Here is a 27,779-nt window from a genome sequence, read left to right on the forward strand (position 1 = left end):
TGAGAAAAGAAAAACAATTCACAAAAGAGGGGGGAAAGGGCCATTAAGAAAGGAAAATGTAAATTTATAAATTACAATATTAAAGTTTTATATCTATATGGATATTTGTAAGAGATAGAGGCGGGGAAAGGGAGAAAAGGAGAAATGAGTTGGGGAGTGGTGAAGGAGAAAAGGAGAAAAAGCAGAGCGGGGATGAGGAAGGGATTATTCTAGTCAGAAGTATTCTAAACAGAAAGTTTATGCATAGGAAAAAAACGGGGAAAGTGCAACCATTCCATGACTGCTCTGGACAAGAAACTGACCATCAGGAGATTCTAATTCTGGCCTCACCAATGAACTGTGTGATGGTAAGACAAGACAGGAAACCAAGACCAAGGTAGGCCCAGTCTGTCTATAGAAACAGTGAGAAACCTGACAAACCTATGAAGGATTGTCAAGGTGACAAGGGCCAGGAGCCCTGATCACTAGTGAATGTTCTGGAACAACTGACACAAATCAGGACTCTGCTGAGATGGCAGCTGTCAACACAGACAGAAATCAAGCCTGTTCTTGCCAGTAACATCAGCTCACGCAAGAGCAAAGGGCCATACTCCAAAGCCAAAGCTAAAAGAATAAAGATTCAGGCCTAGAGTATGCAGGCAGGAAACGTCACAGGAGAGGAATGAGCTGGGCAGTTGAGAAGCAAGTCCAGGTGTCAGGAAACTGAGTTAGTCTCCAGCCTCTCCATTAGGTGCAGAAGTCAAGAATGAAACAGGAGTTGTCCAGAGAAGTCTGGAGGTCTTTATCACCTACAAGGGATGCCTTTAGAGCCGGTCCAAGGCATCTCCCACCTTGAGATCTCTGGCCCACTGTGATACATTTACCTTTTGACATTAGGGAAAGGGTTAAATTTGATGTTCCAAGTTCTATCCAGTTCACAAAGTGTTTTGGACTCTTAACATTCTATCAATTGAAACTTATACACTAAGTTCCAATGGTGAAATGTGAGCACTAAATATTTTATCTAGGGAAGCAAACTTTACTGGACTCCTGTCCACTACCATTATCTCCTCCCTACACACATATAAATATCCCACAACCACCACTCAGTCTTTCTTCTAAAAGGCAGTGAGAAACGGTTTATAGTTATCCTAGAAAACAATGGAGAGGACTGGAGAGAGTGGCTGACATTCATTCCATTCTCTCCTCACTCAGAGACATCTTTTGATTCTCAGTCACAAAGACTCTCTTGCAAGCTGAATAGTGCCCTAGAAAAGGAGCTTCTCTGGAGTGGCAGTGGCCCATTACTTTCTGTAAGCCAAAAGGATGATTCCCAGAGCCGGCTTTCTTTATTTCACCCTCCAGGCTGGTTTTATAATAACAACATCGCCTTAAATCTCTCTCCAAATAACCAACATTTAGAAAATGTACTACATCAAATATAGACATTTTACAAGGGACCATCTATTAGCTGATAATGGCAGAGCTGCCAAGGAATGCATAAGAAAACAAATGTGACCCTCACCAAACACCGGCTCCATTTATCCAAATTAGCCCTGCTGCAGTGCGTGCAAGATAAACTGACAACGCGATGATTCAGCGCAGTAGGAGAGGCTGGGGGAAGGTTACAAGAAGCTAAATGTGTAAGTTGCGGATGTATATAAATCACACAAAGTGCATCCTCATGAGATGCTAATGGAAGTCAGGAGAGGGGCTGGCAGCGGAGATCTTAAAATGTGATCATATGGAGTTTTAGACCAAGAAAACTATTTCAGAGGGAAAAACAATAAGTTTCTCCGTGGATATTAAAAGCATGTAGGCATAGGAGAGTTGATGGCTGCCAGGTTTCAGGGGCAGTGGAATTCACTAGAGTTAAGAGGCAGCCACAGCCTCCCAGCCCTGTGTGTGTTTCAGAAGCACAAAGCCTTGGGCTTCTGACTGCTCACAGTTTTTCATGACATTCTTCTCCACCCACCATAGGCAGCTGGCATTCGGTGATTTCTCCATCAACTCTATATTAAAATCGAGTCTGATGGAAAGGCCTTTTTACACTAAGGAATCAGAATTCCTCAACCCTCTTGAAACAGTATGAAACTTAAGACAAAAAAAAACAAACTGTAATTTTAGAATGTCAGAGCCTCTGAAATCAGCAAACTATGTATAGGGAAGAACTGTGTTAATGGGATCCTGAATACAGGTTCCTTCTGACCCTTCCAAACAATTAACAGTTTGCCTTGTTCTTTTAGCAAACCAGGTAGTCAATGAAGCCTCCAGGCAAACAAATGACACCCAGCTAGGAGACTGATGCATACCATCTACTCGTTGTTTAACTGCGAAATAATTCAGACTGTAAAAGTCATGTGAAGGTCAAGAGAAGGACAGCACAAGAGTGGCATGAAATGGAGGAGCAAAGGTTGAAAAACTTACCCATAAAAGTAACACAGGAAAACCCAAAAAGAGTTTGAACATCCTGGCTGAAGCTGTTCACAGAGATTCTGCCTAGCTGTTCATTTCCTATGTTTGTCTCTTTTGGAATAGGGCTGCCTATTTGGAACCTTCATATGTTGTTAGCATGCTATTTATTGTTTAAATTAATAGAAGTTTATAGTGAAGAGAAACATGGACAATGAAAGCTTGGTTTGTGAGGTTTCAGAAGGAGCAAAAGCTATTAATGCTGTTCATGAGCGTATATACTGTGGCAGTAAAACCTTTGTTTTACTAGACAATCAATGCTATTTATCTGGGATTTAAAAAATCAGACATAATTAATAAAATAACATCATATATGAGGGAAAATCATCTAGGAAGTATTTTCTCAGGATCAGGACACAGAAGCTGTGGTCCAAGGGACACCGAGGCTGCATCTCAAGCTGGCAGCTAAACATGGAAATGGTTAAGAGTTTCACATGGTACTGGGTAAGGTGTTATGAAAGCTGGAGGACTGAAGGAATCATAGAGAGAAGCTGAACCTTGGCACCATACAGCAGGGTTGGAATTCTGGTACAAAGGTCACAAGGCCATTGGTTAAGGTAGCCTTAGGATCAAAGGAGAGCCTATCACATTGGAAATGCCAAGACCACCATATGCCTACCAATGACAGTAGCAGGCATGAAGTGGAGCCTGCCTGAGCCTATAAGATAAGCTGTATGTGCTGTGGATGTCAGAGTTAGAGAAGAGGAGCCCTACCCTAAATGATGATGAGTGAGTCTCAGATGCCAGACATTGAGCTAGAAGATTTGAGCTATACTACTAGACTTGTTTTTCACTTAAGTGTGATTGTTTCTATACCTTGGTTCTCCCCCCCCCCTTGGAGTCAGAAAGCATTTTAACTCTTGATTTTACAGGAGCACAAAGTTAAAAGGCTTTAGATAATTTAAAGAGACTGGTTTGATAGTTTAAGCTATCTCAATTGTTATAGACTGTGAGATTTTTTTAAGTAGCACTACATTTTATTTTTTAATTTATTTATTATTTTCTTGTATTAAAAATTTCCACCTCCTCCCCTCCTCCCACTTCCCTCCCTTACCCTCACTCCCCCTCCCCCTCCCTCTCCAGGCCAAACAGCAGTCAGGGTTCCCTACCCTACGGGATGTCCATGGTCCTCCCTGATCCTCCCAGTTCCACAAAGGTGAGCATCCAAACGATCAAGGCTCCCACAAAGCCCGTCCATGAAGTAGAATCAAAACCGAGTGCCACTGTCCTTGGCTTCTCAGTCAGCCTCCACCGTCAGCCACATGATGTTAAAATAAGTTATTGATGATGAACAAGAAAGGAAAAGTTATTAGTAATGTGTCTGTGTATCAAAGTTGACAAGAGATAGGATGTTAGCTTTGGTTGTTAACTTGACACACCCAAGAGGAATCCTCCATTGGGAAGTTTTTTCCAGTGATTGACATCCGAACATGTCTGTGGGGCATTTTATTGACTGTGAGTTGATATAGGAGAATCCAGCCCACTGTAGGCAGGTAGTCTGGGCAGTTCAGAAGAGGCAAAGAACGTGAACCTGGAAGCAAGCAGCCAGTAAGCAGCATTTGCTGTAGTCTCTGCTTCAGTTCCTCTGAGGGTCCAGATTTCTACATGAGTACCTGCCTTCACTTCTTTCAAAGACTCTGTAATCTCTAAGCCAAATAAACCCTTTCCTCTCCAAGCTGCTTTTGGTCAGAATGTTCTATCACAGCAGTTGGAAAACAAATAGGTAGACTCAACCCAGCACAGCAACTAAAGGACACACTGGAGTATTGCATTCCTAAGCAAAGATAGTTCTAAACGTAGGGAGCAACAAAGGAAGTGCTCAAGCCTCCAAATTCATCACCCATGCTAAGGAACAAGTGTCTCTTGAAAGGGAATGGACCAGGGGCTCTGAAGAGCCACTTTAAAGGGTTTCAAAAATTCTGGTCCCTATTAATAGCCTCATTAGTAAAATAGTACAAGGCTAGATGTATTTCTAAGTCCTGAAAACTACTTTAATTTTTTGAAGTTATCCATAAATAAATTTTCTAGCTAAAAGGCCCAGGCTAATTGAAATCTCACTTTACTTTGCTAGAACCAAATTGAATCATAACAATAATACTATTAATAATATCATTCCAATCAAGACTTCTGAATGACAGCTAAATAATATTTCTTTAAATAAAATTGCCAAAATTAATTATTGCAATGCCTATAGTTCAATAGAAAAAACTCTGAAATACATGAACTTTGTGATTAAAAAATTGATTGTAACTGGAATTGTTAAAAAGCAAATTATCAGAATTGGTCATGGTGGCACATGGCTGTAATTCCAGTACTCAAGAGGCATAGACAAGAGGGTGGCAGGCGTATAAGGCTATCCTGAATTACATGGCAAAAGCCGTCTCTAAAACACAAAATGAACAAATAAAAACAATAAAAATTTCTTATGCCATAATTGCTGATTCTTGAAGAGTAAGATTTTTCTCTGTGATGGTTTGAGATGTACCTCACAGGTTCATGTTTTGAATGTGTGCCCTAGCTGGAGGTGCTATTTGGGAAGACTTAGGGATATTTGAGAAATAAGGCTTCCTAAGGTAAGGTCATTAGGGCTGCAATTTGCAAGGTATTCCTGACTCTGCTTCCTGCCTTCTGTTTCCTGATCCACCCTGGTTTGAATGGCCTCCACTCCCTCCACTCTATTTTCCCACCACAATGAATGGAGCTATTTGACCATACTTTAACTTCTATGATAGACTGAAACCCTTGGAAATTTTAAGCCAAAACTGTAAGCAATTCCTCTTTTGTTTTATGTCAATGTTGCTCATTTGATCATAATAAAACAAAAGTAACTATGTATTCTGCAACAGCCTGGGCATGGAGCATATGCTGTGCAATGTTATCTGCTTCACATCTTGATCCCTGGTGGCTGTAGTCAGTGTAATGTAAGTATTGTCATGTGTCCCTACCTGTTGAGAACCTGAGGCTCAGGGAAGTCAGAGAGTTGGTTCAAGAAGAGAGTTAGTCACAAGAACCCTATGTTCTCCAGTGTAGGTCTTCTGACATTGTGTGACCATGAGTCCCCATGGTTTCTGACTGCTGCTGTTTCCCCCTAATACTGGAACTTCCCCTATTTGACCAGCTCAACTCTACTCAGACAGCTCTGTTCAATGCTGATGCTAGTACTCACCAATGGACAGACCATTTATTGAATTTCAGAAACCCAAACAAGTATGAGAAACAAAAACAAAATAATATGCTTTAAGAAATATACTGTCTTGTCAAAAGGAGGAGAAAGGACTGTCTGGTGACAGCTTATTACAAAAGAAGCCATGAAGCAGCAGCCTAGGAATGTAGCTTATAAGAGGCAGGTAGGGGAGGCAAGAACAGCTTCTGGGTTTAGTGTAAAGACAGAGGGGCCATGAGATCAAAAGGCTCCACAATTGAAAGGCAAATGGCTGAAGGTCTGGGCCACATTATAAGGACTATCATGTGATTCTATGTGTTGTTTTCTGGACAAGTTCCTAGGTCACTGATATGTATAAAAAATAGTTTAAACTTTTCTTTAAATCTTGGGAGCATCCCAGAAAGACCTAGCAGGAGAGTGGAATGATCCGCTTTGTCTAAGGATACCCACGTGTAGAGAACAGGAGGCCTTAAGGGCCAATTTGTGTTTAGACAGTGTGATGCTGATTTAGATATCCAGTGTGAGTCAGCAAACACATTGAGGGCACAGATGTGGGAAGTGGGGGTGGAGGTTGAGGGTGGGAAATGGGGTGAGAAGACATCAGTACATCAGCACAAAATGGCTGATGCTCTTGCCCTAGCACTCCAACAGTAACCTTGCTGTAATCGATTATATAACTACTTTTGGCAGAGAACTAGTTTTGTGTGATTCTTTATAAATATGACCTTGAGATCAGCAGTGTGATCCTTTGTCTATGGTTCTGCCCTTGCCAGACTGCCTGTGTCTTTCTGTATGCTTGTGTGCTGCCTAACTGTGCACGGTCCATGTGTATCAGCATGCGTATCGGTCCCTCTGCCTAACTTGTAGCTCCTGCTCAGAGCAAACAGGACTTGCGGTCTAAGTGAATAAGGTATGTGGTATCCACCTGTGACTTCTCTGAACCTCCTCAGCCTCCGGGCCTCTGGAGACCTTCCTCCTTACCTGCCACTGGATGATGGACCTCACACAAAATGTCAGGGTTGTTTGTTTTGTTTTGTTCTATTAAACTAATATTAAATCAGGTACCTTTGAACTTATAGTCCCTCCTTTAACACTGAATACATGTTTCAGGTTAAAGTCTCAAAAATTTTGTACATATATGTTAAAATGATGTGGTGTCAGAATAAAGAGTTTTATAAATAAATTCTTAATTCAATTCCAATCACATTTAACACCACTTTTAAGAAATTTCTGAAATAGAATATTTAGTCTCACAATGATTCACTACAGTAAACTCCAAAATTAAGTAAACTCACAACCATATACCTGAGACTTCATTTGAGAGGTCAAGTCAGCCAACGACAACTGCTTATATTAATAAATTATCTCAAGAGAGTTGTTTTATTGTTCATGAGAAAGCTGCATAACTTTTAGCGATGACTTCCTGGACTGTGTCAAGAGACACTGGAACAATTAGGAACTTTTCCCCAAGTTTAAAAGTTACCATGCAAGTCATTCCAAACCATATTTCCTTCTCTTCCTTAGTGATTTTTTTTTTTTGAGACAGGGTTTCTCTGTAGCTTTGGAGCCTGTCCTGGAACTAGTTCTTGTAAATCAGGCTAGTCTCGAACTCACAGAGATCCACCTGCCTCTGCCTCCCAAGTTCTGGGATTAAAGGCGTGCGCCACCACAACCACCCAGTACTTAGGGATTTTCGAGTCTTTAAATTTAGCTCAAGTAATTATTTCTGCTTTTTAAAATAACCTGTCCTTCCTCCACTTAATTCCATCTGTCCTTCATGATCTATGCAAGTGGAACTGCCTCCAGGAAGCCTTCCCTGGCTTACTTAGGCTGAAGCAGTAGTTCCTTCTCCAGGTGCCATGACACTTTGGCCACCCTGGCACCAGTCACACACTGCTAGATTTATTTCATTTACTGCTTTATGTATTTGCTTTCCTAATTAGACCAGACACTGCTCTGGGACCCAGGCCTCACAGCCCATCCCATCTGCTGAACCAGGGAATCTAGACAAAGGCTAAAAACATTGGTAAGCGGGGAAGGAGGCAGGGAATGACATGAATCTTACTTCTACTTCCTCCATTGTTCTCCTTTTCTTCTTCATCTCATGGCTTCCTGGTATTTCTCCCTAAGCAAAAACACATCATCTTTATCCTTCTATTCTTAGATTGAACACACATGAGGACTTTCACTTTTGAGATCCTTGCTCTTACGAACATGCTGATCCAGTGCGCTACTCACAGGAGCTAAAGAGTTTGTTGCTACTTAGCATCTTAAAGATGACATACATTTGGCAGAACCTGGACAAATCTGTTACTTGTACTTTGTGTTTTCGCTAAGGTTTAATATGTTTTAGCTTTACTTGGTGTTCAACATTAGCAGCTGGGTAAACAGAGTTTCTGCAACACTCAGGATAAAATGGCAAGCTCAAGGGGAAAGTCTTCCACATTACAAAAAGAAAAAAATTGCTGGCAGGCGCAGTTGGGGACTAGGAACACCTGAGAGCCCAGGAGGGAACTGTGTGCTGGCTACAGAAACAGTTGATGACCAAAGCAGGCAGCAGCCTGGCTAAATGATACCGGGGCTCAAAGAAAACCTCCAACTGTACTGGACAAAAAGGAGTCAAAGTCAAGCCTCTCAAAGGTCCTCTGAGCAGTCTAAGAATTCCACTGTGTACAAAGGGAATTCCTGATTCTACAGGCTTCACATGCATCCTACTGTGGCAAAGATGGAAGTGCTCGTTGCTGAAGAAAATTCCTGGAAGATTATGAAACACAGTAGGAAATCCATATGTCTGCCGAGGAGCGCGCACTTGTAAAAATCTGGTAATGCTTCAGCTTTCAGTTTGGGGTGTCAAGTTGAGTGCAAGAAATGATTTTCTTGTGAGTCCATCATGCCTAGAGTTTATTTTTAAAGTTATCTGTACTGCTAAATCATTCTCAGAAATCCCTCTACATTTTTACATATTCTAAAGATGAGAATATATACGAGCACAGAAGAAAAGTACTTAGAATGTTTAATAACAAACAACAGGCAAAAACCTGCTATGCTGACATGATAATATAGCTATTGATCCGAAAGTTTGCTTTCACTTCTGAGAGGATTAGCGAACACAAGAGAACACACAGCATTCATATTAATATGTAAAGAGAAGACAATAAGTGGTTAACATACTGTTATTGTAATACATTTTAAAGCAGAAAAATATTTATTATATTTTAAAAAGAAAACAATCTATCACTTTTCATTTTACATACCAATTCCAGTTCCTACTCCCTTGCCTCCTCCAATTCCCTCAAGCTATCTCTCTACCCCACTCCCAATCCACTTCTCAGAGAGGGTAAGGCACATTGCTTTGAGGAAGGTCCAAGGCCCTCCCTACTATATCTAGGCTGAGCAAGGTATCCATACAAAAGGAATAGGTTCCAAAAAAGCCAGTACAAGCAGTGGGGATAAATCCTGGTGCCACTGCCAGTGGCCATGCAGTCTGCCCCAGCCATACAACTGTCACCTACATTCAGAGGGACTAGTTTGGACCTATGCTGCTTCCTTCCCTGTCCAGCTGGAGTTGGTGAGCTCCCATTAATTCAGATAAACTGTTTCAGTGGGTGTACCCATCATGGTCTTGACCTCTTTGTTCATATTCTCACTCCTCCCACTCTTCGACTGAACTTTAAGAGCTCAGTCCAGTGCTCTGAAGCAAGCCTTTGCCTCTGTTTCCATCAGTTGCTGGATGAAGGTTCTATGGTGATATTTAAGATATTCATCAGTCTGACTACAGGCAAGGCCAGTTCAGGCACCCTCTCCTCTATTGCTTAGGGCCTTAGCTGGAGTCAACCTTGTGGATTCCTGGGAGTTTCTCTAGTACCAGGTTTCTTGCTAGCCCTATAATGGCTCCCTCAATCAAAATATCTCTTTCCTTGTTCTCATCTCTGTTCTTCCTCCTTCTCAATTATCCTGTTCCCTCAAGTTCTCCTCCCCCTCCCATTTATTCCTCCTCTTCCCCTCCCACCCTCCCTACTCCCCTCACCCCCATGTTCTCAATTTTGTCAGGCAATCTTGTCTATTTCCCCTTTCCAGATATATCTATGTGTTTTTTAAGGCTCACCTTGTTACTTAGCTTCTCTAATATCATGAACTATAAGCTCAATATTATTTGCTTTACAGCTAGTATTCTCTTATGAGTGAGTACATACCATGTTCATCTTTCTGGGTCTGGCTTACCTCACTCAGGATGTTTTTTTTTTCTAGTTCCATCCATTTGCATGCAAATTTCAAGATGTCATTGTTTTTTATTGCTGGGTAGTACTCTAATGTGTAAATGTGCCATATTTTCTTTATCTATTCATCAGTTGAGGGGCATCTCAGTTGTTTTCAGGTTCTGGTTATTGCAAATAATGCTGCTATGAACATAGTTTAACAAATGTCCTTGTAGTATGATTGAGCATCTTTTGGGTATATGCCCAAGAGTAGTATTGCTGGGTCCTGAGGAAGGTTGATTCCTAATTTTCTGAGAAACCGTCATACTGATTTCCAAGTTTGTAGAAGTTTGCATTACCACCAGCAATGGAGGAGTGTTTCCCTTACTCCACATCCTCTCCTGCATAAGCTATGATTGGTGTTTTTGTTCTTAGCCATTCTGACTGGTATTTCAAAAAGGCAGCCTACTAAATGGGAAAAGATCTTCACCAACCCCACATCAGACAGAGGACTGGTCTCCAAAACACATAAAGAACTCAAGAAATTAGGCATCAAAATTCCAAAGAACTCAATTTAAAAATGGGGTACAGAACTAAACAGAGAATTCTCAACAGAAGAATCTCAAATGGCTGAAAGACAGTTAAGGAAATGTTCAACATCCTTAGCTATCAGGGAAATGCAAATCAAAACGACTCTGAGAAAAAAAATTAAAGAAAATGTTATATGAAAAAATATGCTCAAGCAACCACAAGAATTGTCTTCTAGAAAGTCGGCAAGTGTCCTGGGAGCTGCACATCTTGTCTAATTCTTTATGCCATTTTCCTAACACTCAGAACCGTCCTTGGTATATAGTAGGTATTCAATTTGAAAAAAAAATAAATGACTGAACAGCGGGGGCTGACTGAGAAGCAAAGGACAATGGCTCTGGGCTCTGATTCTTCTGCATGGACGGGCTCTGTGGGAGCCTTCTCAGCTTGGTCGATCACCTTCCTGGACCAGGGGGCAGTTGGGAGGACCCTTGTCTTAGCATAGAGTGGGGAACCCTGATGTCTCCTTGGCCTTGAGAGGGAGGGAGGGGAGGTATGGGTGGAGGGGAGGGTAGGGAAGGGGAAGAAGGAGGGGAGGGAAGGGGGAGGAGGAGGGGAGGGAGGGGGGAGGAGGAGGGAAGGAGATGGAAATTTTTAAATATTAAAAAAAAAATAATAAACCATGAGGAAAAAAAAGAAAAAAAGAAAAGAAAAAAAAAAGAAAAAATTGTTCTACATATTTTTTTTCTGAAATTTTGTGTTTTCTAAAATTCTGTACTAAAAATAAAAGTATATAAATTTGTTAAAGTCACCCCTAGTTATATCAGGGAAACAGAAGAAGCTTTGGTACTCCTAAATGAAAAAAAAAAAAAAGAAATTTGGGGGAGTCCAGCATGGGGTATCACACTGGATTACCATGAAACTGGTGTCCCTCTCTGGGCTCGTACTCTTTTTAATAAAAGAACTTAACCATTCAGATGAAAGGTCTGGGACAATTTCAATAGGGCTTAAAAGAAAAACCTCAAGGCAGCCTTGCTGTAAACCTCAGAGGCTGCCTGGAGGAGGGAGATGGAACAGAGGACATGAGAAAGCCATGACTTTGGGGTTAGGTATGGAGGTTCAGCAAGCAACCATGCAACAAAAGGGAGGTAGCTTAAGAGAAAGAATGAAAAGCCCAAACTATGAGAAAAAGTTAACGTAGGTCCTGGCCTATCTCCAAAAGAAAAAAAAAGAGAGAGAAAGGAACAATAGAGCCTTTCTGAGTCAGGCCTTACACGTAGCAGAGTTTCAGAGTGGCTCTGGGGCAACTCGCAGCAAACCAGGATTATGGGCAGAAAAAGTCCATGATCTCATTAAGAAGATATTATCCCTTCCATCTCTTTAGCATGATATGAGCTGAACCTGCCTTCTTGGGGGGTAGTTCCTTAACTAGGTGATTTATTGGCCCTGCTGGATTACCCATTATGTTTTGTGTATCTTAGACTACTAGGTGCTCTCCCTTCAGGCCAGAGGAAGTTCCCATTCTGTTGACTAGATGGAAGCAGCTTTTCCTTAATGTCCTCAACAGAGCCCTGATTAAGGTTACTATAACAGACAAACATAAACTATGGAAACTCGTGAGTTTCCATGGCCTCTCCGCTGAATTAAAAGGAAGTTTTACTGGTGCCATATAACTGGAATACTTTGAACTTTCTGCCAAGTAAGAATTGCCCTTTGACACTTAAGGTTAGATAGAAAACACAAGTTGCTGCTGGGCAAACCCATCTTATAACATCCTGCCAGAAATACAAAATTCCCCTATTTCACAATCTGAGCATCAATCTGCTTCTAAAGTCTGTCTTTATTTTCACAGTTCGATTTACTTTTCACCTCCTTCCAGGAGAACCTTAATTCTGGAAATAAGACAGAAGATACAAGGTGGGTGTGTACCCAGAGCAGGCTCCAACTGAAATATATTGGGAAACTGCAGGAAATTTTGGTGATGTCAGACTATGCAGGACCCTAGGTTTCAAACTGAGCATTCTAGTCTTAGGCCTGTAATTTGTGGAAAGCCACTGAAGTTTTACAATACTGGGGAAAAAATGCAGATCATATTATGAGAATGCCAAATTTCAAGTCATTGGTAAAGTTCTGAAAGCTAACCACTAAATATTAATGTATCCAGTGGTACTTGCTCAAAGGGAAAAGGGGGGGTATAGGCAGGAATGAATAAATATCCTACTCTTCCCTGTTCCTCACTATCTGACATACCCTGGATAAGAAGGTATTGGAAGTACTCAAAAGTATAGAAAATTGTAAGGTAATACAAAAAAAAAAAAATGAGGACCCTAAGTGAAGAATCTCCAAAACTCCTTTCTGGGCCCATCCTTTCAGCATGCTTCCTTATTCTTTCTTGAATCTGTGTGGAAAACAATGGCACTATGAGCTCAAAATGCTTAAATTTCTACATGTGAATGTTGGTGTATAGAAAGGTGAAATGCTACTTTATTCCCCTCAAAAGGAATGGTTTTCGTCTATAACAAAGTCTGCTTGAAGTCTTTCCACAGTCAAATTCTGTAACTGAATTAATCAAGGAATCAAAGTTTCAGGGTACAATAAACCCTAAATTTGTGTGTCCTGGTGCTATCAAAATGCTAGCAATTTAATAATAAGATGATACTTTGTATCAGCCTGGATTTATTTTTCTTGGGATCTCCTCTTCTCACAGCAGGGACATGATTTTTTAGTTCATCAAAGAGCTTTTGATAAGGTTCTCACAAGTCCCTATTATTGAGATTTGGTAACCATGGTGTGAAAGGAAAAATCCTATCAATGAATTAAATGAATTAAAAATGCTTAAGAGACAAAGGGGCAAAATGTAGAAATGAATGGGTAATTCTCATGTGGAGAAAGGTTAATCATTCAGGGCTGTGAATCTTTGCAGTAGAATCAGAATTATACTTAACTATTGATAAGGAAAGGGGCACCCATTTTTCATCCTCATACTCAGTGTGAATTAGTCCCACACACAGACCCTCCATTGACACAAAGATCACATGACACACGGAAGAGACACAGTGTAGAGAAGTGTTTAAAATCCAGGAAGAACAAATCGGTAAATGGATATCCAGAGTTTCATGGGAAGATCTCAAACTTCAAGACAAAGAAATAAAAGTATTGCAAGCATGTTTTTACTTTCTAAGAATTGGTTTTCATTACAAGAAATCACATGGGCATTTGAACAAAGTCTTAAGACACTGGCATGACAAAAGCCAATCTTCAACACTGGATAACAACATATGTAGGCATTTGGAGTCACAAAACCCACAAAGACTTCCTACAGCCTGAGAAATTTAGCAAGCAAAGAAGCAAGCAAAGTGATAGAGAAGAGTAAGGTTACCTTTTTATACAAAATTCAAAAGTTGGTATGTTTTCCAAAAATATAACCTAACATAAATCGATTTTAGAAATCAAACACTCAGTTAATACAGTTCTTTAATGACTTGTTACTTAAGCTAGCATTTTCCATCACAGAAACTCATTCAAGGGCTCAGAAAAATCTAATGAACTCAGAATCATCTTCACATATTTGGGTTTACTTATCTGTAAAATAGGAGCAATACCACCTACTTTACAGGGTAATCAAAAGGTTAAATGAGATGATATGCAGAGCATTTAACACAGTGAAACTACAATTAATATTAAATTCTTGATGTGCCTATTGTTAGCAGTTTATAATATGCTAAATCCAAACAATTATATACCACAAAGAAGCAACTTAGTTGAAGTCACTGTGACTTTGTTTATGCCATTGTTAGTAGTTGGTATTTAAATGCTTTCAGATTGCTTTCCAATGTTTTGTTTATAACAACAACAAACTATTTTAAGATGTCTTTTCATTAACTATATTGGGAAATGAAGAGAATTACAAACTGATATAAAGATCGAAAGGGTCCACAAAGCCTCTCACAATGAGAATTTCATAACTCGTTTAGACATTGGGTGCAAGCTTACCGTGCAGATAGGATTTTAACAAGCTCTTTTCTATTCTGCACCCGAAGATGGTTCGTTTTATACTTGGGATCATGAATCAACTCAGGCAAATTCAAGACCTAAAATGAAAAAAAATGGTATAATTACCAAGTTTTTCACACCTTTAGGTCCTGGTTGGTTGCAGAATTCAAGATCTGCCTCTCCTTTTCTTGTCTTCACACCACTCTACAGGGGCTGGAAGCAGCAACATACAACTGATGGGATCATACTGGTGCATGAATCTTGTGAGTTAATTATATGCGAGTGCTTTACTATATTTATGCATACATTTGTATGCATGCACACAAAAGAACACAGAAATTATCAGATGTCTATAATGTCATATATGTATGAATAGAGACAAGTTATCAAATCCTCAGAAAAAGTCTTATCTAGAGGAACATGAACAAAGTCCCAAAACTAGGTAAAACTAGCCCAGTTCTAACAACAAAAACCTTAAGTTAAGTACCTACATTCATGTATTTAAAACCTACAGTCAACATATATCTTAGGGGCACAGAACTATTTGTTCCACATGTCAACAAAAATATATAATCTATCCCAATAGCCTTATTCAGAATATTGTATATGGTGCAAAAATAAAGGGAAGCACATCTATTTGTCCAAATTCTAACCGTTCAAACATCGAATTAAGCATCTTTCTGCAGGCATGCCACTATTCTTCTTTAGTGTGTCACCCTGACAAGAAGGCTGTTATACACTTCGTTCCCCCCACCACCTTATTTCTCACTAAAGGGAAAATCTAAGGTAGCAAATCTCTTTGGATGTCGTGTAGTTTTAACAAAACCATAGTGATGGTACCAAGTAGATTTGAAAGGAAAAAGACATTCTGAAAGAATGTGTGGAGACAGAGTTTGGCAGTTGTATTGGAAAGTCAAAAAGAGCATGTATAAGCGGGAGGCAAGCCAGGTGCCCTAAAGAAAGTCTTACTTGCTTTATTAATGTATTTGCTTTCAATGTAAACACTTAATGGTTTCACTAGTTTCCCATAGTTTAAATAAAATCAATCCACTAATCATCTTACAGAGGAGAGAAAAGCGGGGAAGATTCTCCAGAGTCAAAGACCAGCCCAGTGGTGTGATTCATCTTTCACATCTGCCACTTATGTTTCTCAAAGGCAGCAATACTCTGCAGGATTTTCAGAAGTGATACTGAATACAGCATCCTTTCTAGAACCTACTGTCACTATACCTGATCCCAGAATTGGTCTCAATACCTGTCCTAGTCACAAACCTCCTTCTGAAGACTGAGTCTTCAAAAAAACCAAGTTCCTCCCTTTGTAATAAAACAGTAATATGCCTAATTTGCAAGTCAGGCTGCATATAAAGCATGCTGTTGTCAGCTACATAAAGACACTGGGTGACTGTTCCAGGGATCTTGGATGCCCATGTGTCCTCTGCTTTTGAATTACTTGACTTTTTGTTTTTCAAACATTATGCAAAATTGTAGGCCTATGTAATTTCACATCTTTCCTCAGCTCTGTTGGCTGTCTAGACAGACAGTGCCAAGGGCAGTGAAGGGAACTATTCTGTGGGTGCTTGAACAGTTGTGCTACAACCTGGACACCCATGTTGTGGCGCATACACACACACACACACACACACACACACATGCATACACAAGGAATAAGTAAATGCTCTTAAAAAGAATTATTATAACATGGCTTTTAGATAAGAGAAAAGTCAACAATAACAAGTTCAGACCACTCAATATCCCCTCTGCTAGTGCAGGTGCTAGACAATTCCTTGGACAGGGACTTGCTACAAAAAGGTTTGAGATGGGAACATGCAGTCGCTTCCATGACAGCCCCACTTCAGCTCTCTTTGTGACATCTCTTGCCGCTATCTTGGTGGAGACCTCCAATTGCAGCGCACCATGCCCCCGTGTCTGCGTTTGGCGCGCTGGCACCCAGTTAACGAGATTCGGACAAGGGGCAGGAGGTTAAAAAACACAAAGACTCACACAGACAGAGAGACAACGACAGTGGTCATCCTTGAATTCCCAAAGAATGCCCCCTTTATTGTATTCAGGGGCAGATTATATAGAGATAGCCACACCCCAGCCAAACCCACCAGAAACCACTCTCCTGCAATCAGGAACTCCTGAAGGTCTCATGCTCAGAGCAGCTGTAGGAACTCAGATCAGGGGATTACAAGAAATTCAGAATCTGGGGTCTCACTGCTCCCAACATCTCTGCTTTAGTTTTGTGTCTTTTACCATTCTCTTACTTTAATCTGCCAGTCTCATTATACTTGAAGTGGATTTACTGGTTAAAGCATAGAACTGAATCGTGAATTATCTTCTTAAATAAATCATACACAATAAAATATCCTAAAAGGAAGTCGATCATACAGAAGTCATTGTTTCATAGGAAATTAAGAACGGGCAGAACTGATGTGTGATGATTAGAGAAAAGCCTGGCTCGACCAGCTCACATTCCTACCAGCACTGAATTAATCACTTTCACTCTCATCATCACCACCAATTTGTTTTTACATTTGTAATATTCTTTGAAAATTTTACGGATCTCTACAATGCATTTTAATTGTATCCATTCCCCTGTCCCTCCCTCTAGTTCCCTCTTCTACCCTATCTCCTGCAGACCTCCAGACTCTCATTTTTTTTTTTTTTTTTGGTTTTTCGAGACAGGGTTTCTCTGCAGCTTTTTTTTTTTTTCTTTTCTTTTTTTTTTTAGAGCCTGTCCTAGAACTAGTTCTTGTAGACCAGGCTGGCCTCGAACTCACAGAGATCCGCCTGCCTCTGCCTCCCGAGTGCTGGGATTAAAGGCGTGCGCCACCACCGCCCGGCTCAGACTCTCATTTTTCTTATAACCCACTGAGCACAATTAGTGTCAGCATTTTACTAGTGGGTGTGGGATCATCCAAAGTGTGGACAATGTTCCGGTGACCACTCTGCTAAGAAAAGTAATCCTTGTCCCCAGTAGTCACAAACTGACTTTAACTCCTTAACTAGGGATTGGGGCCTCAGAAGCCTCCTTTCTGTTCCAGAATTGTTGATTGGATTGATTTTGTCCAGGCATTCTCTAGGTAACCAGGGCTGCTGTGAGCTGGTTTGTGTGCACTAGGTCATGTCCAGAAGACAGCTTCTCACAGCACTCTCCCCTTCCTCAGGCTCGCACATTCTATCCTCTCCCTCTTCTATACTGTTCCCTGAGCTTTGGCATGGAACGGTCTACCTCTTCTACGGCTAAGCACTCATAATTACTCTCTGCACTTTGAGCAGATGGCATTTCTGCATCAATCACCACCCACTGCAGTCAAAATCTCTTCTGCCCAAGACTGAAAGCAGGGTCAATCTATGGGTATAAACATAAATATTTAGAAAGTGGTGGTTTGGTAACTGGACTACTAACAAAACAAATCAAAAGATTTCTGCTTTGAGTCTATGACTTCCCTAGCAATGATTTTTAACCATATTTACAGTGCCAGGAATTAATCCTCTCCTGGGAAGCAGGTTTCAAATCTAATCATCAGTGTGATTGGTTGCCCCATGAACAGTCTTGCCACTATTGCCCTAGCTGGTATCTCTAGCCTGGGAAGTTGGATTTGTAGCCTGCAAGATCCAGTACTGGGTAAAAGACAGACAAATTATTTAGGGGCTTATTCATTCCAGCTAGGTCACCCACAACAAATCAAAGAAATTATTCCACAGAAATCTAGTTTATGAACTAATAGGCTCACTAGGGGTACATATAAAAACATATAGATCTATAAGGAGTTACTATAAGACCATGGGTGACTGCATTGCCAAGAAGTCTACCATAACATAGGCCAATAATAAAGGAAGACTCTGTCTCCAGAACTCCCTACATGGTGTGCAAGTAGTTCATCTGGTTGAAGAGCCTCTTTACCCCAGTAATTATTATTTATATGACACTGGGGAGAGGCCTATGAATATTATATCTTAAATTGACTTCTTTTTTTTTTTATGTTGAAAAAGTGTATATTTAGAATTAGCCGGCAGGACTCAGTTTAGATGATTCCAATTTTGTTGGCAACATCCAGAGCATCATAATCAGGAGCCAACCGGACATACGCCTTCTTCTCTCCGTCGGGCCTTATGAGGGTGTTGACTTTGGCCACATCGATGTCGTAGAGTTTCTTCACAGCCTGTTTGATCTGGTGCTTGTTGGCCTTGACGTCCACAATGAACACAAGTGTGTTGTTGTCTTCTATCTTCTTCATGGCTGACTCGGTGGTCAGGGGGAATTTGATGATGGCATAGTGGTCAAGCTTGTTCCTCCTGGGCGCGCTCTTCCGGGGGTATTTAGGCTGCCTTCGTAGCCGCAGGGTCTTGGGCCGCCGAAAGGTGGGCGATGTGCGAATCTTCTTCTTTTTGTGGCTGTGGACGCCTTTCAGCACTGCCTTCTTGGCTTTCAAGGCCTTCGCTTTAGCTTCCGCTTTGGGAGGGGCAGGAGCTTCCTTCTTCGCTTTCGGCGCCATCTTGACGAAAAGGCTTAAATTGACTTCTTAAGTCTTTAAGTTTCAGTCACTTTCTGTGCCTTGTATGACTTGTTTAATTTCTGACTCTTATAAATGCCTTCCTCCTCCACCAAGGAAATAATACTTCATTGTGGAGGAAACTGCTACACAACATTCTTCCTCTAGTTCAGCAGTCCTCTACCTGTGGGTTACAGCCCCCTTGGAGGTTGCATATCAGATGTCCTGAATATCATATATTTACATACAATTCATAAGAGTAGCAAAATTACAGTTATGAAGTAGCAACACAATAATCTTTTTTTTCACCACTTATGACATTTTATTGGCATATGACAATTTACAAGGGTCCCTGCTGAAATGTACACCACACTGAGTAAGAATCATTTAGCCATCTACATTCATTCTCAAGGGGTAAAATTTTCCCTCAAATTATAATTTATATCCCAACACTGATTTTAACTGTAACAAAAGGGAACAATAACAATTCCTTGAAATGGAGTGCAACTGGAAGAGACTTTGCTGTTTTTTAGAACTCCTAAGATGTTGAAGAGCATACACACCTAAGAACTGAGTCATGGTCTTCTGAAACTGCTTTTTTTTTTTCCTGTAAAATCCTTTGGTTCATTTTTATTTCTTTCTCTGGACAAAGAAGTATATTAAAAATATGGAACGCTTCACGAATTTGCGTGTCATGACACGCAACACAATAATCTTATGATTGGGGGGTCACCACAACCTGAGGAACTGTACTAAAGGGTCACAGCTTTAAGAAGGTTTAAGAACGATTGCTCTGTTTCTTGGGTTCTTTCTGCTCCATCTTCTGGACTGCTTCCTGTGCCTTGAAAGGAGTGATACACAAGCCTGATCAATTTTATCCATCTATGACTAAATATGCATCACTACTACCACAGTGACTGTCACTAAATTTTAAGAACTTGACCAGTCTTTCAGTATACCAACTACTGAAAAATAAGTGTCCCTTTAGGACTGTAGCTGTAGCAATCTATGAACCTAAGTATAAATAATTGGGATGCTATTTGATAGGAATACTATACTTATTTATCAAATAATGGCAGTGACCTTCCAAGTCACTGATGTTTGACTTTTCCTTCCGATCAGAAAGCAACATAGTAGACCATAAGAGTCTTGTCATGTCTGCACCTGCAGGCACATCATATCAGGCAAGTTGGGAGCACAGCAAACAAGGTCCGTGCTGAACAGGACTATTGGCAACAATTCTCCCTTAGTAGCCTACACAATTCTTCCTGGCACTAAGGAAAGCCAGCAAGCAGGTGAGAGCTTCCAGCTTAGTCTCAACTTGATCTCTCCATGCCCTGGAGCAAAGGAAGCAGTGTCTTCAATGACATAAACTTGTCACCTGATTTTAGCCTGTAATTGATAGTGGTGGTAATAGCCTTTATGGTCTGTAGAGCCTCAGGGGCCTCCCTGGTCAACAATTAATAGAATAGTAACCTGGCTCAGGCATTAGGGTTTTTATCCAACCTCTGGTTCTTGTGTGTCTTTTTCTGCCTTCAATGGCATCTTTGTTCAAACTCTGTTTTAATGTTCATCTTGACACTTTCCTAACTCAATAAGAAAAATCAAAGGTTGTAATTATACAAAGAAACATTTTAAAGAAGATGGGCAAGATCTGTAAAGGTTTACTATCATTATTCCAAATGTCACATGTTCCTGGCTAAGGAGACACACAAAAAAAGAAGCATTAGAAAAGAGTCTCAGTGCAGAAAGAAAGTACTCTTAAGGGTAGGCTGCAAGCTCAGCAGTAGACAGACAACAGAAAATGACATCAGTGGCAACTTTAAAGAGTCCTTGTCTCATAATGTTGTGTCAGGGCTCTTTTTAAATTTTTCATCATATTAATTTTTTCAGTTTAATTCTTTTTCTTCCCTCTTGTTACCCTATGGGATCTTTGTGTATCTATTGTGGCTTCCAGTTTAGTGTTTTTGTGGGATTCCTGAGTGTATGAATGACTGGATCTCTGCTTGGGCTCTTTTTCTTTTCTTTCTTTATTATTATTATTGTTATTCAATTCCAATATGTTGGGTTTTGTCTTATCTTGTTATATTTTACTATTGTTCCATAGAAGCCCATTTGTTTTCTAATAAGGGACAGAAAGAGTGTGAATCCAGATAGAATGGAAGATGGGGAGGAGCTGGGAGGAACAGAGGGGAGGAAATCATAACCAGGATATATCATGAGAAAAAAAAATCATTTTCAAAAAAAGGAAAAAAATTAAAAAAGAAAAAACAAATGAAAATTGTATATATGAAAAAGTAATAAATGCAGGAACCATAAGAAAATCCACAACTAGACAATGTGCAGAGATTTTGGAACACTCAGTTCTAAATGGGATGTCTTCATCAAAACCCTCCCTCAAGGCTCTGAGAACTATGTAGAAGAGGAGGGAGAAAAAGTATAAGAGCCAGAGAGGATGGGGGAGTTTAAGAAACAGTGTCTTCAAGACACCACAGGACAGATGCACACATAAATCCACAGAGCCTGTGACAGCATGCACGGGACCTGCACAAGTTCAAGCCAGAGAGCATCCCAGAGCCGAGAGGAGGAAGTGACCATGAGCTCCCATCCCTAACCCAGGAGCTGTATCCAACTTACATATGCTTGAAAGAAAAACTTAGTTCTCCAATGGAGTCTCACTGCTTAGATTAACCACACTTAAAGGTGGGCCTCACCCCAGCAGGAAATGACCAACAGAAAAACAAACAAACAAAAAAACGAATTCAATATTTTTTAAGACTTTTGGTCTCCAATAGCTTTGTTTGGGGAAAAAATTTCCTTATTAGCTTTCTTCTTGTATAGTGTTTTCTGATTTTGTGTTTTTATGGTGAGTGTGGGGTGTATAATTCTAATTTTTTTCTTCTTTTTTATTATTATGGCTTGTTTGGTGGGTTTGCCTGTTCATTTTCTAAAGAGAAAGAAAAGGCATGAAATTGGGTGAGTGGATGGGCAGGAAGGATTCAGGAGGCATTGGGGGAGGGGAGATAGTGATCAGATTATGTAGTATGAAAGGAAGATTTCCAACAACAACAAAAATCCAATATAAAACAAAAAGATCTCAAAACTTGCTTCGCTTGTTTCATAAAAGAGCAGTGCTCGATACAGCAACCACAGATGAAAAATCATGCTCTGTCTAGCCATCCGCACCCCACAGGTCTTTGTTATGCCCCAGGCAGCCTCCTCACCTGGAACCCTACTACTGCACATCTCCCCTCCCCTGGTATTCTTGACATGTTCACTGTACCTCAGGCTCAGTGGGGTCACGGCCATGCTTTAGCACGCCACGCTAGCATTTACAAGTGGCTTCTCAGCACCCACAGGCTCTGGGCCCACACTGGCTCTTGCCTTATCAAATGGCCATACTTGAAAAGGCCTGGGTTGGGTGAACAATCGTCACCCTTAACTTATTTTATTGCAAGGGAGAAATGTACACTTCTGTATACTCAAAACCAATTCTTCAGCTCTTGGTCAAGCTTAATCTTTTTGACCTGTGCTGTTTTATTATTTATGTCTTCTGTAAACTGTTGCTCAGATCTTAAAGCCTTCCAGAACCTCAGTGGCATAGTTTTTGGTTTTCTGTCAATTTTTTCCTTAGAAACTCTGACTTGACACAAACCTGGCCACACTTACTTTCAAATGACATGTCTATGCCTTTTATCGTCCCCTCTTGATTATTTTATAACTTTTGGAAATCGACTTACATGGTTGTCTAAATAATTTTGATCTACCAAAGCCTTTCTTGATTTATAAAGATCACATCTCACCACGGAGTTCGGCAAAGACACCAAAGCTCCACACTAGCTTTGAGGTCCCTACCAAATCAATCTCTCTCTTAGCTCCCTTGAGCACACAGTCCTATCCAGCTCAATGTACTGGACATCAGATGTGATCTCTCTCGTGACCCATTCTCTTGCCTTTTCTCCACTTGATGTTCAGTCCTTGATATCCAGGGGACTCTTAGCTGAAAATAACGAAATACCCTAAGTATTCCTATGAGCCAGTCTGTCAGGAACTAATTTTCTTAGTTTTCCTCAGTTTTTGTCTTAAGGAGGGAGGGGGAGTCACATCACTCAGTTTCTCCACTTTCACTGAACTCAGAATAATCCAGTCTACCCCCATGTGGCATCACAAGCCAGGTTGTGAGAGGCTCACTGTTTAAAAGTCTTTGATGAGCCTGTGGCACACATCTTTAATCCCACCGCTTGAGAAGACAAGGCAGGCAGATCTCTGAGTTTGAGACCAGACTGATCTACAGAGTTCCAGGATAGCCATGACTACAAGGAGAAACCCTGTCTAATAATAATAATAACAATGATAGATAGATGATAGATAGATAGATAGATAGATAGATAGATAGATAGATAGATAGACAGACAGACAGACAGACAGACAGACAGACAGATAGATAGATAGATAGATAGATAGATAGATGTAATTCTTAATTCAAGCAGCTCAGACGCCGAGTGTTCCATAAATAATAGGGTTTCTTATACTGGTCTGTTATGAAACTCTCCAGCCTCATGCTGAAATACAGGTTTTTCTGCCCTCTCTTATAGAAGTTGGACTTCAGAGGTATCATCTGTAACTTCTACCTCATTTTGTTTCTCTTCACTATCTGATTCTTCCCACTGGTTACAAGTTTTTGCATTCCAGAAAATGTTCCTTAGTACAGACACAATTTAAACTCTTAATTCTTGTAGCCTTCAGATGCCAAATGGCATGCCAACACCTTTGTCCTTTTCCTGACAAATCAGGGGTTAGAGCAGTGGAGAGCGTCTGCATGTCTTTCCCCAGCGTAATTCCCCTCTTGTGCAGAAACGGTCTTTCTAGTAGATAGCTGAGCCTCAGTTGCATTACTTACCACCCACAACAAAGCCATGCACATGGCACCACACCCATTCGGCTCTTCATATCTTCAATATCTTTGCTAAACACTTCTACCTTCCCATTTACTTACAGTGCCTATAATGCTTCTTTTGCTATTACTGTTGTTTTAAGACAGGTTTTCTTTGTGTAACCTTAGCTTTCTTGGAACGCTCACTCTGTAGACCTGGTTGGCCTTGAACTCAGAGATCCACCTGCCTCTGCCTCCAGTGCTGGGATTAAATGCGTGCACCATCGGGCAACTTATAAAGCTTATATGAGAATATTTAGACAATTGTGTTACATCCCTTGCGAATTAATTGCTATATCTCTGTTGTCCTGATATTAACATACACTTAGTTTTGTTTTTCCCTGTGAAAGTTCAGACTCTTCATAATCTGAATAATTTTGAATAGAATCTCAGACATTTTAAACATTGTACTTAGAACTTCTGAGTCAGTACTGGAGAGATTACTCAGGGGTGAGTAGTACTTGCTGTCTCATGGAGCAGACCTGAGTTTGGTCCCCAGGACTAGCATCAAAAGGCTCACAACCACCTGTAGATCCAATTCCAGAGGTTCTGATGCCCTCTTCTGACCTCTTTTGGCACCTACATGTACCTGGTGCACTTAGAGATAAGAAACTATATATACATACACATAAATAAAAATAATTAAAATAGAACTTCTAAGTCTTGCTAAAATCCTACAGTCTTTTTTGATGTTATTGTTTTTAGAAGTTGACCTGCTTAGGCCTAAGCAGCAAGTTTCATCACACTTACCGCATATTTTGAACATAATATTGGTTCAATTTCCAAGCCTTGGAGTTCCGTTAGAATCTGTCCTGCATGTGACCCATGTAATAGTCACATTATAACCTGGTATAAAGATGTCTGTTAATTCCACTCTCAGCATGTTTGGTGGAGTAGTTGGGATTAGATCAGTGTAGATGCAGCACATGTGCAAGCCCAGAAATTCACTAACAACTTCAAAGGTACTTTTAAAAACTTTCTCTCTGTGCAGTCTTTCTCTTTATAGTCTTTCTCTGCAGCCCTGCTGCCTGCAGCCCTGCTACCTGCAGCCCTGTTCTCTGCAGCCATGTTCTCTGCAGCCATATTCTCTGAAATCCTCTCTGCAGCCTTTCTCTGCAGCCCCTCTCTGTAGCCCTGCTCTCTGCAGTGCTCCCTGCAGCCCTGCTCTCTGCAGCCCTGAACTCTGCAATGCTCTCTGTAGCCCTTTCTCTGCAGCCCTGCTCTCTGCAGCCTTTTTCTTTGGTTACCACATTTTCAGTGCACTCTTAATTCTGGAGCCAGACCACAGGTCAACAACAACAGTTTCACTCCTTTGTTTGTCTGAGCGGAGCCATGAAGAAAAGTTCCTTCCTCATACATTGCCTCTTCCTTCTGTTCTGCTGGGGTGGCTCAGTGGATAGCACAGAAGTCCAGAGGAGGGGAAAGTGAAGGCTCTCTGTTTATGGTGACCACAGCTCACTTGTAATTCTCCTTGTACAGAAATAAGAAGCAACTGTGGAGCTCAGCTTCATGGCCTGGTACTCAGGCTTAGGCTTCAGGCTCCTTTGAATGGAGGAAGCAGGGTAACTGGACACAAAACCTGGTACATGTGCTACCAGCTTAGAAGAACTTAGAATTCTAATCATCTTTAATTTCTCCTACTGTTTCTCATAGTCTTTAAGCAGAGTCCCTGTCTTAAGGGCTCAGATCTTAACACAGGGCTATGTGAAAGGGGCAGAGGGAAGTGTGTCATCTGGGTCTGTCCTAGAATGAGAATTATCCTACTCAGAATTTTAGAGGCCAGTTAATCAGTGCCTCCTGGGAGCTAGGAGCATGCTGTGCTTTGCTTATGTAGCTAACCCTCATGGTCGCCACAGCCTACATGTTGGAATAGTTATATATTACAATCTACATTTTACACAGAAGGAAGCAGATGCTTAAAAAAGAATGAGTACTTCACCGGTGGTTACCTGACTAAAGCACGTCTTGTAAAGCTCTTATGAATCATGCTATAATGTACCCAGACCACCTGCCCCTGAATCAAGTACAGAATTTATTAAAGTTGAAGTTTCCTGTGCCCTACCTCAAACACACCAAAGGCAAATCTTTGACAATGTGAATAGCAGAGATTCTATGAATATTGAAGTTGAAAACCAGTGCATTCCGCACCCGGTGAAGGAAAGCATCAGTCTAAATGACTGTAAAAGGTATGTCAATATACTTCAAATAGAAGTAGTCATAAATGTTGGCATCAATCAGCTTAAAATAGCTTACATATGCTCACTTTCCCTGCTCTTCTGTATCATGTTCAGGAGCATAAAATAGAAATTGTCATAAACCAAGGCTCACTTTATACAGTGGTACATTTCTGACCCCAAGCCTTGAATTTTTGCTCCAATTCTAGTCCCTGAAAACAAGGTCTTCCTGATAGGGCTCCTCCTCAAAACATGTTAGTCAGCCAGTATATCAAATTCCACCTTTCCACCCATTCTTCACTGACAGTTGCCACCTCCCTCCTAGGAGGCAGAGTTGTGACTTTCCTAGAGAATTTGGCTTGAGTTCATTTTGTGAGGCCAGTTTACACAAGCCCATCCCTAACAGGTAAGTGTAAATGAAATAGAATTAGACATTTATTCTTTATGTATTACTGGTAATTTGTATTCAAGTAGACATACAAAAGATTTTTTAACTTGGATGAAAAGATATATAGTTCAAATTTACATGTGATAAGATAATTACAAAGGTTGAAACAGCCGATCAAACTGTAGTGCTCCCTCAGCAAATCCAGCAAATGACCTACATGACACCGAAACCTCCACACATTTCCTCCAAGGACGCAGAATTTCTACAGGCACCGCTTTGATGGCTCATAGCAGGGATTATCATTCCTAACTCACATATGGGAAAATCAAAGTCAAGTATGCCATTATCTAAGACCCTATGACAGTTTCCCTTTTGAAGCAATGTGCAAGCATATCATAACAATAAGTCATATTTTAGTACTAAAATGTGTGGCAAATATTCTGCTTTGAAATAGAAGTCTTTTTCAAAAAGTGTTCTTATAGATATTTATGAAGACATTTAAACATTTCAAAGTAATCAGCAGTAATGAATCAAAAATTTAAAAGCAAAGTAAATAATAAAGAACATGTCAACCTGGGGAGAGAGGGAGAAGGAGAGGAACAGGGAGAGAGAGAGAGAGAGAGAGAGAGAGAGAGAGAGAGAGAGAGAGCAGCTCTGAACATATGGCACAGAAGGCAAATCTGTAGTTGTTTAGAGTAGAGCTGCAGCCTCCATCTCTGTAGTTGAGTACGTAAATGACCTCACAGGCAACAATTTCCGTATGGTTCATATTTTTAAAGCTGACCATTTATAATAAAGATTCTTTGATCCCAGATCAAATGTTTGAATCAATTTTCTCAACACTCCCTGAGTCACTATTATAAAAGCTTCCTCCTTCCACTCTCAGCTATGCCAGCCCTTCCTGCAGTCAGAACCATGGCCACTTTTACCTTTCCTATGGTCCTTCCCACTGCAGCGATGCCAGCCCTTCCTGCAGTGGGAGCCAGGAATCGTCACTACTTGTCACCTTTCCTATGGTATGTCCACCTCTTTGCTGTGGTTTTTAGCTCTCCTTGTTTGCTAACATCTCAAACAAAAGAGGGATCATGATAAATAATTTTTGTACATAATAAATTAAATACTATAATGAAAGTGATTCCTCTTAGGAGTTCAGGAATCCTTAATAAGACAGGAAGCTTATAGTCACATAGCTGGTAAAAATCTAATCCTCTCACAATCAGGAAGAAGGTTTTTATAGGCAAAACATTTGTCTATATGCAATAAAAATAAAAACAAATATATTTTAACTAGCTTATATTTCATGGATTTAAACTAGTGAATGTAATGTTTTGAAATTTACAAAATTCTGTACTTTACTTTTTTAAAAGTCTTAAAACAGAAGATCTAAAATTGAAAGAAAAGATGAAAACATTAAAAACTGTCCAGGCAATGTTGAAAATTTGGCGTATTCCTAA

At 40.5% G+C, this 27,779-nt stretch overlaps 2 protein-coding genes across 2 annotated transcripts in view; both read right to left on the minus strand.

Moving 5' to 3' along the window:
• Sugct (succinyl-CoA:glutarate-CoA transferase) overlaps positions 1-27,779 on the minus strand; it is a 714,904-nt gene that overhangs the window by 386,094 nt on the left and 301,031 nt on the right. The window contains 1 exon segment of the mRNA XM_038333002.1: positions 14,332-14,429. Within this exon segment, the coding sequence (XP_038188930.1) occupies positions 14,332-14,429 (98 nt within the window).
• LOC119816396 (60S ribosomal protein L23a) lies at positions 18,314-18,840 on the minus strand. The gene has a single exon (XM_038333001.1). The coding sequence runs from the start codon at positions 18,831-18,833 to the stop codon at positions 18,363-18,365; it is 471 nt and encodes a 156-aa protein (XP_038188929.1). The 5' UTR covers positions 18,834-18,840; the 3' UTR covers positions 18,314-18,362.

The sequence above is a fragment of the Arvicola amphibius genome, chromosome 6 (genome assembly GCF_903992535.2).
Source record: "Arvicola amphibius chromosome 6, mArvAmp1.2, whole genome shotgun sequence".
In the NCBI taxonomy this organism is placed as follows: domain Eukaryota; kingdom Metazoa; phylum Chordata; class Mammalia; order Rodentia; family Cricetidae; genus Arvicola; species Arvicola amphibius.